Source organism: Artemia franciscana, chromosome 21, assembly GCF_032884065.1.
Source record: "Artemia franciscana chromosome 21, ASM3288406v1, whole genome shotgun sequence".
Taxonomy (NCBI): Eukaryota; Metazoa; Arthropoda; class Branchiopoda; order Anostraca; family Artemiidae; genus Artemia; species Artemia franciscana.
In genome coordinates, this window is record NC_088883.1 from 18,591,931 (window position 1) to 18,603,852 (window position 11,922).

General features: G+C 37.3%; 1 protein-coding gene across 1 annotated transcript; it reads left to right on the plus strand.

Moving 5' to 3' along the window:
* On the plus strand, window positions 1-11,529 carry LOC136040741 (uncharacterized). The gene is made up of 3 exons (XM_065725049.1): window positions 1-190; window positions 5,033-5,118; window positions 11,287-11,529. The coding sequence occupies exons 1-3, from the start codon at window positions 33-35 to the stop codon at window positions 11,484-11,486; spliced, it is 444 nt and encodes a 147-aa protein (XP_065581121.1). The 5' UTR covers window positions 1-32; the 3' UTR covers window positions 11,487-11,529.
* Window positions 11,530-11,922: the final 393 nt, after the last annotated feature.

Genomic DNA, 11,922 nt, shown 5'->3' on the forward strand with positions numbered 1-11,922 from the left:
AGGAAATAGAAAATAAAAATTTGGTTGGAAATATGAGTGAGGCATTAACCAGAATGTACACTTTAAGTTTTTCCTACTTAGCTGGTAAAAAAGCTCTCGTTAGTCCATGTGCTGCATTGTTTGGTGTCCAAACCCGTACAAAAGCCTTTAGACACATTGAACTTCCAAAAGTTGGAGCAGTTAGATTGAGGTAGGCTAGGCTGAATGCCTCTAACATTACTTAAGGTAGAAGTATAAGCTTATAACTTGAGCTGTTGAGAAGTAAACATGCTAAGAAAATAATTTCTACCATATAAAATATAGAACAAATATAATTAACACATTTTGACTGAAATTCCATTCTACTTTACCCCCCTTCCCCAGCATTCAAATGTGTAGTCTAAATTGTATATTTCCATTTAATTGTGCTATGCATCAATGTTGTTTCAACTTCTCTCCCCTTAAATTGAATCAATGCTGACAAATTCAAGAAACAAAAGACATAAGAAGTATAGGCTTGGGTAAAAGACCTTTTTTTGAGAGAGACCAGTTTTCTTTGGTATTCTTTAAAAATAGCAATAGGTTTTCAGAGCACCCCTATTTTGCTACAGAATGATACAATGCGAGGGCAATAACAAGAATCCTCCCTTCTTGGTCAAATTTTCATCAATAATTTGTCAGAATAAATTGAAAGTTTGGTCTCTGTTTAGACAAGCAGTTTAAAGAAAAAATCATATTTATGATTTATAGAATAAAAATTAAAGGTACATTTTTAGAATCAGAAGAAAGTCAGCTTTCTGTTAACCCTTTCAGGGCTGAATTATGATAGAGCTAAAAAAAAATTGATTTTTGAATTTTAGCCTTAAATGAGTTCACATATGATGAGTTTGAAACAGAATACCAGTTTAATCCATTCATTCTGGACATACAGTCATGACTACAATTGGCATGGTCTCCTGTCACAAGCCACAAAATCCATACACTAATCTAACATGGAAATTTGTTTTTACTGACAATACAAAGAAGAAGAAATAGTCTACAAAAAGTCATTAAGTAGCCTATAAAAGGTTTTGAAACTGTTTCCATTCTGTACTAGACACAATGCAATTTGATACTTTGAACACTAGATTGAGCATAAGCAGAGCAGAGCCAGCATCATTTCTTATCAGCCACTGCCTCTGATCAATGCTGGATGCCATCATAGCAAACACTGTTGTATGGCTTTGGTTTGGCAAGCTTTGGCCTTTTTGGAGTAGAACAGTCTTGTTCTCTAAGAGGTCTTTCATGAGATCTTGGAGTTGCATCACTTGTAGAGATAAGGCAGTTGGTCATTTTACTCTTGAGGTCTAAGAGGCTCTTTTTGTGGGTTTGGCTGTGCTGACCCATATGATGCTGATAAAGCAACCATGCATTGACAACAAAACATCCAAGAAATAGTAAAAGAGATGTATATACCATTGCTTTCCATGGATGTCTATCCTGTACAGCCCAATGACCATGTCACTGAGGTCAACACTATCCATAAATTTGTTGTACTCAGCAATGTACAGGGTACAGAGAACATCAGCATACTTTTTCAACTTATTATCCTAATGTTTGCAGTTGTCTGAAAGTTCTGTGCTGATAAACAGCACATTGGCAATTCTTATTGCCAACAAATAAAGGGCCTTTCTGTGAGAACCCTTTTTGTCAGGTATGTTTGTAAATATTTATGTCAAAAATCTTGAAAACTGGGCACTTGAGTTGTATTTTCTTAAGCATGTGTTTTGGGATTCCATGGATGATGTAATTTTAGCTTAGAATTACAGTGAAAACAAACTTAAAGGTTATCTAGACCATATAAATTCTTATTATAACAAGATCTAAGAGCTCATATGACCCTTGTGACAAGGTTGGAAGAGCCAAGAGCTCATATGGTATGAGCTCTGGCAAGATTCTAAGAATCAATAGATTCCTTTAAAAGGAAAATCAGAGGCTTAATGCTGGTCAGGATTTAAAATAAGAGCTCTGAGTTGCAAGGTTCTTCTAAATATCAAAATTCATTAAGATCCAATCACCCACTTGTAAGTTAAAGATACCTAAATTCTTCTAATTTTCCTCCCCCTTTAGCCCCCCAGATAGTTGAATTGGAGAAAATGACTTTATCAAGTTAATTTGTGTAGCTCCCTGACACACCTACCAATTTTCATTGTCCTAGCCTGTCCAGAAGCACCAAACTCACCAACTCACTAAACCCCACCCCTAAATCTCCCAAAGAGATCAGATCCAGTCTTGTTACATCAACCACATATCTACAACATTTATAAATGTTTCTGGTTCCCTCTCTAACTCCCTCCAGTGTCAACAGGTCTGGTTGGGATTTGAAATAAGAGCTCTGAGACATGAGTTCCTTCTAAATATCAAATTTCATTAAGATCTGGTTACCCATTCTTAAGTTAAATACCTTGATTTTTCTAATTTTTACAAATTAACAACCCCCAGCTCCCCTAAAGAGAATGGATCTGTTCCAATTATGTCAATCACATATCTTTAACTTGTGCTTATTCTTCCCATCGAGTTTCATCATGATCTCTGCACTCTAAGCGTTTTCCAAGATTTCAGGTTTCCCCCTACAGCTCCCCCCATTGTCATCAGATCTGGTCAGGATTTAAAATGAGAGTTCTAAAGCACAAGATCCTTCTAAAGATCAAATTTCATTAATATCTTGTCACCCATTTGTAAGTTACAAACACCTCAAATTTTTCCAAATTACCCCCCCCCCCCCAACTCCACCAAAAAGAGCAGATCTGGTCCAGTTATTTCCGTCACATATCTTGGACTTGTGCTTATTCTTTCCAACAAGTTTCATCCTGATCTCTATGCTGTAAGCATTTTCCAAGATTTCTGGATCCCCCCCCCCCCCCAATGGCACTGGATCCAGTTGGGATTTAAATTTAGAGATTTGAGTTTTGAGGTCCTTCTAAATATGAAATTTCATTAAGATCTGATCACTCCTTTGTAAGTCAAAAATATCTCATTTTTTCTATTTTTTTAGAGTGAACCCTGCCCCCCCCCCCTAACTCCCCCAATGAGAGCGGATCCATTCCAGTTATGTCAATCATGTATCTAGGACTTGTGCTTCTTTTTCCCACCAAGTTTCATCCTGATCCCTCCACTCTTAAGTGTTTTCCAAGATTTTAGGTTCCCCCCCCCCCCAACTGCCCGCTATGTCACCAGAATTGGTCAGGATTTAAAATAAGAGCTCTGAGACACAATATCCTTCCAAACATCAAATTTCATTAATTATTTGATCACCTGTTTGAAACTTAAAAATACCTCATTTTTTTCTAATTTTTCCAATTTAACCATCCCCCTACTCCCCCCAGATGGTCAAATTGGGGAAAAGACAATTTCTAATTTAATCGGGCGTGGTTCCTGATATGCCTGCCAAATTTCATCATCCTAGCTTACCTGGAACTGCCTAAACTAGCAAAACCAGGACAGGCAGACTGACAGAATTTGCAATTGCTATATGTCACTTGGTAGATACCAAGTGCCATAAAAACCAGCAATTCACTTTAGAGACAGAAAAGGATAAAAGATGTTTTTTGTAAATTTGTTGATTATGGATTGCTTAAATAGACTTGATTTTACAGCTTACAGAAAACCAACAAAGACTAATAGATACCTTCACCTTCACATCAAGTCTAACCATTTTGCACAGGTTAAAAGAGGTGGGGTAATATATCTTGTTTATTGAGTACTAAAAAATGTCTATTCAAATATCTGGCAATGACCTAGGAATCAAACAAATTGTCTGTGAAGCAATTCAAATGAAACAAAACTTAAATAATAATTCTCTCTAAATAGAGACTTGGCTGAGTATGAACTCAACTCTGTTTGCACAAAGTTACTTATGGAGAATAATTTAATAGACAGTAAAATCAGGAGCCAATCAGAATAAACCCACTCCCAAAAGAAATACAAGATTAGCAGAAAATATTGCAATAAAGACTTGTACCAATTTTTGTACCAATCAGTCCACATAGCTTGAATCAACAACTCTTTTGTTTTGTCAATCTTGTCTGAACTTAAGTAAGATGATGAAGCTTGGACTCTTAAAGAAATTTTTAAGAAATTAATTTTTTTTAAATTGTTTGTTTAATTTGATTTTTTTGAGTAAGTTTGTTCTCTTTTAATTTGTTTTATATTGTGTTTTGCTGATGATAGCCATTGAACATATAGCCAAAGTATTTTAATTGATTCCACAACCTTATTATTCATTGTCTTCACAAATTCCTCATTATATTTTCTTTTTTTGTATGTGGAACCATTTGGTGTGGGAAAGGAAATACTGCTCTTTGATAGAATGCAGCACTATGAAATAGCTAACTATTTGGCTGAATTTTGAAATTTGCCAAAAGAAATTTCCATGGCACAACTAGGATTTTCAATCAAATGAATTACAACCACCCCTTTTGCAGAGAAGGGGTAGTTATATAACCACACCTTCTGCAGAGAGAAGTTTCATTTAAAGGATAGAAACTCATTCCTACTCTGTGGAGTGCAGTCCCTCCTTATTGTCTTAGTAATATTTGCATTTCAATATATCATCCATTATTCAGTGAAATGACAGTTCTTGGCAAGTAGACAATTACCTGCTGTATAGGTGCTTAGCCCACACAGCAGGCAAAAGTCCTGTAAAGGTAAAGTCTCCTCTGGAGTTGAGCAATACTAAATGACTATTAATATCCATGGTAATGGTGAATATCCTCAATGTTTAACCTTGTATTGCTGGCCAAATCCATCAACAGCAAAGTTTAAAGGAAAATTGATCTAAAAGTGCTGCTTGGTTAGAAACAATATGCCAAATGAAGCCATTCAGCTTTCTCTTTGGGTCTCTGTTTAATTTTAGTCCATTTAAATTAGTCTAGTGTAGTAAAAAACAAAGTTACAAAATCATTCTCAATGCCATTTTTTTAGCTTTATCTTTTAATTATTACTTTCTTCCTCCTTTGCAAACTTTCCTGTGCTTTTTATCACTGAGCTGCTATAGTATATTTTCTGTTTTCAGGTACAAGATTCATTTTCCAGAAGATGGCCAGTACACAATAGAGCAACTCAGGGTGACAAAACTGGCTGGCCGAGATCCATTGACTGGTAATCTATTACTTGTCTTTCTTTGGATGACAAGTATATAATTACAGCATTTGAAAGAATATAGATATCCTTTATGCATCTGTATCATACTGATAAGAGATTTGAGCATTTTTTAAGTTCTTCTGCAAGGCTGAAAAAAGCAATTACATATCAATCAAACAATCCTATTTTTCAGCCTTTTAGTGATACCAATCAGACGCATAGGGAGGCTCGGGGGTATTCATGCTTCCAAAAATCCCTTTTTTGTTATTCTCAGTAAAAAAAATACCCTTTTTTATTTTCATTGGAAAAAAATGACAAAACAACAAAATGCCCCTTCCTGGATTTTAAGAAATACATTTTGTTCCCCTCTCTCCAACATTCTCGTGAATTGGTTCCACTGAGCCCTTTGAGTGTACTCTTTGTTACAAACAAGAACAAAAAAAAAATCTAAAAAAGTGTTTAAATGAAAAATATAAGGCCAATTTAAAAATGAGAATAATCAAGATTACCTATAAGATTTTCCTATAAATAAAGAAATATAACATAAAACAAACGTAAATTATAATGAACAGGTAAGCCAAACTAAACCAACGTTAATTACCATACATAAGAGTGGTCGCCCTCCAGACGCTTCAGAAGGCTAGTGTCATATATGCTTTATTGAAAATTAAATAGATTGCTTTAAATGAAAGTTTTGTTTGGTCAATTCTTATGATACATTTAAAAGGACTGGACTTGAAAAAAGAAAACGGTGACGAAAATATTGTCTTTTCATAACAATAAACCAAAATTAATTGCCAAAAATATTTTATGTAGAGAATTCTGATTAAGATTTGACTTAAATATTTTTTATAGGAGTAGTGGGGGGGGGTGCAATTATTTAGTAAATGCCAATATTTACCCCTAATTTCTATGTCAGATTTATGGCTGTTGTGGTTGTAGTTGTTGTTAAATTGTATTTTTTCACTTTTTGTAAAACATAGAATTTAGCTGCACACAGGTTTGATATTTAGGTTGAGTGGGGATAGTTAACGCAAGGCTGCCACAAAGTCCCTAAAGCTCCTTAAAAGTCCCTAGAATCGAGTGAAAGTCCATATTGGTCCCTTAAATTGATAAAGGTCCCCAAAGTCCCTTTTCTTGTTTTTGTTAAAAGCTCTGTATCCTGAAAACTACCAATACCCGCGAGTATACAGTCTTCAATATGTTTCTTTCACCTGAGATTCTTGGAACCTGTTTTGCTTTTCTAAGAAAGACAAAACTTGGCTTTACATAGGCTACAGCATTACTCTCTGGACAGAGCAGACATACTAATGGCAAAAAGGGGTGACCCCCTTCGCCTCTGCAGTCAATAGGCTAGGAGGTGGCAGGGTTTGGTTGGCTTTGTTAGTTACTAAGAAAACTCTTTTCTGAGTGTCACTTTGTTACACAAAGAGAAAAAAAAATAAGAGAATGGCTTCAATCGCAAAATACGAAGGAGGCGATGTTAAAACCTGGTTCCTTGTACGATTTTGAGCTTACATGCATTTCTTGAACTATTAGACTACTTCCTAGCTCTGATGTGATCATCAAAGTATACTACTTTTTTAGTGGCTGGCTGGCTAGACAAAAAAATTATGGGAAGATTCAAGAGAAAACTGTCGTTCCTAAGTCTCTCTTTTTGAAACACGTACCCACTAGATGGTTAACAACAGGACCTAGCTTTTCGAGGCTAAGGGAACAGATGACAGTTCTGTTTGAGTATTTCGTTGTCTATACTCCAAAGAGAAACCCTAGTCTTATGAAATCAAATGCGTACAAAGAGATCATCTGGCTGGTCAAACAACCAACCATGAAAGCAGAGTGTCAGTTTGTTGTTAATACTAAGAACCTCTTCACGCGTTTCAACTTAAAGTTTCAAGGGGAAGAGCCCCTAGTGCATAAACTCTATACAGAGCCGAATCTCCTGGTCTTGACATTGTCTGGACGAATTTTAAAACCCAAAGCGACCAAAGAACTTGATGAACTAACGTTTCAGCCACTTGAAGATGAAAAAGAACTTTGTGCTACTGTTACAGACAGTTTTGAGTGACGAGATTGTCGACTGTCTCTCAGCAGACGAGCTTCCAAGACGCTCGTTCATGCAGCATGTTTAGAAGCATTATTCTGCAGCAGCAAGATGTGTCCTTAAGCAAATACTCAGCGGAAAATTTGTGCACTTGTTGAAAACAATAACTTTTCTACATCCTGATGAAGTTTCAGAGCCAGTTTCTGCTCAGGGTTTGATATATGTTGCTAGGAAGCTACCCATTGCGACGTAAAAGGACATGCTAGTCGACGAGTTTAAGCTAGTCCAGTTATCCGGACTTCCACTGGGGTCAAGAAGGGGATCAACGATAAGTGGAACAACGTAATCCAGGGAGGAAAATATCCAAACTTGTCGGAAGTCGTAATAAATGCTTTGACCATTTCACACGGTTTGCCATTATTGAGAGGGTTTCTCTGTTCCCGGATGATTCTCAGTGAAGAAAGAGCTTCAATGAATGGGCGAACTTTGAATTTAAAACTGTTTTGAAAGATGGGTTTGGCAAATTTGGACGACGTGCGCAAATTGTTGCCATCACTGAAGATTTAATAAAACTGGCCAAATCCGCTAGAAAGAGCTATGATTTGTACCTACAGCAGGAAAAACCCTTGAAAGAAAAAACTGAGAAAGAGCGGAACGAGAACGGCTGAGAGAGCAGCAGCTTGCTGTAGCCTCTTTGAAAAAACAGGCTATATACACTCTCGAAAAATCTCTTGAAGAAAAAAAGAAGTGTTTGGGTTCCAAGGAACAGGCTGCAGACGAGTTGCTGAAGGAAGGTCATAACCAACTGAAAAAAGGCATTAAAAAAGGACATGATCGAGATACAGCTAGCGCAGGCCATGATAGATGGGACTCTGTCGATGCGTACTGAACAAAAAAAAGCAGCTGCTACTCTTGAAACGTCCCACCAGCAGTTAGAGTCAAGAAACAATTGCTGATCACATCTCTGTTCCAGCAGAAGGCAGTGCAAGAAAAAATGGAATGAAATAAGTTGTGTGTCCTAGTTACCATACTCTTATCTCTTTCATCATATTTTTTATCTGTTTTTTTTTTATTCGAAAGTGAAGCATTTAGAAAAAAGAAGAAAAAAGCTCCTCCCATGATATGATAATTCCCACGTGGTCTATTTCTTAATTATCACTTTGCTTCTGATCATGGAGAGATGTCTGCAAATGATCATTCCCATTTTTTCTGAGTCAAGTGTCATTTGCTGTTTTGACACTGCTTTTCTATCAAAAGCTTTCTGAAAACTTAGTTTTTGGGCCCATTTTGTGTCCAGAATGGTCCCTAGAGAGGTCCCTTTTTCTACTAAAAAGAAATCCCTAAGTCCCTTTTTACCACTTGAACCTGTGGCAGCCTTGTAAACGCAAGAAAAGAGTGTGGTGATAGACACTATTGTGGTTCAATCGTATGGCAGGCAGTTGTTACATCAGGATTTAGTAGCAATAATGATTTCCGTTTGTATGATTTGCTCCTGATAATATATTGAAAGTAATGACATGCTTATGTTTTCTGAGAGTCCACATGCTGAGGCAAAGTTGCTATCAGAATAGGGACTAATATTGAAATTATCTCATTGCAGATTCCTATTATATGCTTGAAAATCATAACGTAAAAACTTGAGCAGTATTATATGAACAGTTTTTATGGCACTTGGTATTAACCAAGTGACATATAGCAATTGCCAATTCTGTCAGTCTGTCTGTCTGTCGGTCCTGGTTTTGCTACTTTAGGCACTTCCAGGTAAGCTAGGACGATGAAATTTGGCAAGCGTATCAGGACCGGACCAGATTAAATTAGAAATAGCCGTTTTCCCGACTTGACCATCTGGGGGGGAGTGGGGGGCCGGTTAATTCGGAAAAAATAGAAAAAAATGAAGTATTTTTAACTTATGAGCGGGTGATTGGATCTTAATGAAATTTGATGTTTGGAATGATATTGTGTCTCAGAGCTCTTATTTTGAATCCCGACCGCATCTGATGACATTGGGGGGAGTTGGAGGGGGGAAACCTAAAATCTTGAAAAGACTTAGAGTGGAGGGATTGGGATGAAACTTGATGGAAAAATAAGCGCAAGTCCCAGATACATGATTGACATAATCGGAACTGATTCGCTCTCTTTGGGGTAGTTGGGGGGGGGGAGTAATTCTTAAAAATTAGAAAAAATGAGTTATTTTCAACTTACGAATGGGTGATTGGATCTCAATGAAATTTGATGTTTAGAAGGATATCGTGTCTTACAGCTTATTTTAAATCCCGACTTGATGGGAAAAATAAGCGCAAGTCCCAGATACATGATTGACATAAACGGAACGGATCCGCTCACTTTGGGGTAGTTGGGGGGTGGTATTTCTGAAAAATTAAAAAAAATGAGGTATTTTTAACTTACGAACAGGTGATCGGATCTCAATGAAATTTGATATTTAGAAGGATTTCGTGGCTCAGAGCTCTTATTTTAAACCCGATCGAATCTGGTGACATTGGGGGGGGGGGGTTGGGAGGGGGAAACCTAAAACTTGGAAAACACTTAGAGTGGAGGGATTGGGATGAAACTTGATGGAAAAAAAACACGAGTCCTAGATACATGATTGACATAAACAGAACGGATCCGCTTTCTTTGGGATAGTTGGGGGGGGGGGGGTTAATTCTGAAAAATTAGAAAAAATGAGGTATTTTTAACTTACGAACAGGTGATTGGATCTCCACGAAATTTGATATTTAGAAGGATATCGTGTCTCAAAGCTCTTATTTTAAATCCTGACCGGATCTGGTGACATTGGGGGAAGTTTGGGGTGGGGAAACCTGAAATGATGGAAAATGCCTAGATTGGAGGGATTGGGATGAAACTTGGTTGGAAAAATAAGCAGAAGTCTTGCATACGTGATTTACATAATTGGAAAGGATCTGCTCAATTGGGGGGGGGGTAATTCTGAAAATGAGAAAAAAATGACGTATTTTTAACTTACGAAGGAGTGATTAGATCTTCATGAAACTTCATATTTAGAAGGACCTCGTAACTCAGATATCTTATTTTAAATCTCAATCGGATCATGCGTAATTTGGGGGGGGGGAAGTTGGGAGACCGGAAATCTTAGAAAATACCTAAAGCGGTGAGATCAGGATGAACTGGATGGGAAGAATAGAAACCTGTCTAAGACGTGACTGACATAACTGGACCGGATCTGCTCTCTTTGGTGGAATTGGGGGGGGGGGGTAATTTTGAAAATTGAGGTATTTGTAACTTACGAAGGGTGACCAGATCTTAATGAAATTTGATATTTAGAAGGATCTTGTGCTTTAAAGTTCTAATTTCAAATTCCGACCAGATCCTGTGACATTCGGGGAGTTGGAGGGGGAAACCGGAATTCTTGGAAAACATGAAAACTGGGGTATTTTTATCTTACGAATAGATGATCGGATCGTAATGAGATTTGATTGTTAGAAGGAATTCGTGTCTCAGAGCTCTTATTTCAAATCCGACCAGATCTTTTGACATTGGGGGGAGTTGGAGGGGGAAATATTGGAAAAACACTTGGAGTGGAGGAATCGGGATGAAGCTTAGGTGATAGAATAAACAAATGTCCTTGATACGTGATTGACAGAATCGTACTGGATTCGCTCTCTTTGGGGAAGTTGGGGGGAGGGGTTCAGTGATTTGGTGAGTTCGGTGCTTCTGGACGTGCTAGGGCGATGAAAATTGGTAGGCGTGTCAGGTAGCTGCACAATTTGACTTGATAAAGTCGTTTTCCCAGATTCGGTCATCTGGGGGCAAAAGGGAGAGGAAAAATTAGAAAAAATTAGGTATTTTATAACTTACGAGTGGGTGATCGGATCTTAATGAATTTTGATATTTAGAAGGACTTTGCTGACTCAGAGCTCTTATTTTAAATCTTGACCGGAATTAAGCCTCTTATTTTCCTTTTTAAATCAATCTATTGATTCATAGAATTTTGTTAGAGCTCATACCATATGACCTCTTGGCTCTTAGCTCTTCTCGCCTCGTCACAAGTGCCATATGAGCTCTTAGCTCTTGTTCTTGCTTTTTTTTTAACAGGATTTCAGCTCTGACTCTAAAAAAATCAGTAATTTAATTTGTCTGTCCAATTTTTTTCTCCCTTATTATAGGTCGAGTTGTCCATGGTAAAATCGGTGGAGGTATTAAAATGAAGCATCTTTGGGTTGATATTCATCGCACAGCACCCAAAGAAGGGCCACCGTTAGTTGAGCGAGTGATGAACATTCAGAGAGACTTAACAAGAAACGCTTTTGTAGCTTTGACTATCAGTGGGATAAAGCCCGTTATCGATATGCAACAACTAGCATGAAGCCGGGTGACTTGATTACCACTTATGGCGATATCCCTAGGATACCTGTTAAGTCTTATAGATCTTTTAATTATAAGATTACTAACTGGAAAATTTCCTGGCAAACAATTGTCAGTGCCGTCTAGCCTTTCTGTCTACTCCTTTTTACTCGAGACAGGGCACAGGCTGTTCATCCCAACGCGGTGCCAACTATTGTCAGCGTTTCAGTAGCCTTCCTTCTCAGGACTGATTTTCACAAATGCAGTAATATTATGTATCTATAATATGGACCAAGGAAAACTATAATACTTCAGCGAGTACATGACCATCAGATAATTTTGCACCTTGTGTACTGATAAGCTAAAAAAAAATTTAAAAATAAACGAATAGCTCTATACATGACTGTTACAAGGTAGTATATTTTTAATGTTGGTGGGTTAAATGGAAGCCATCTATT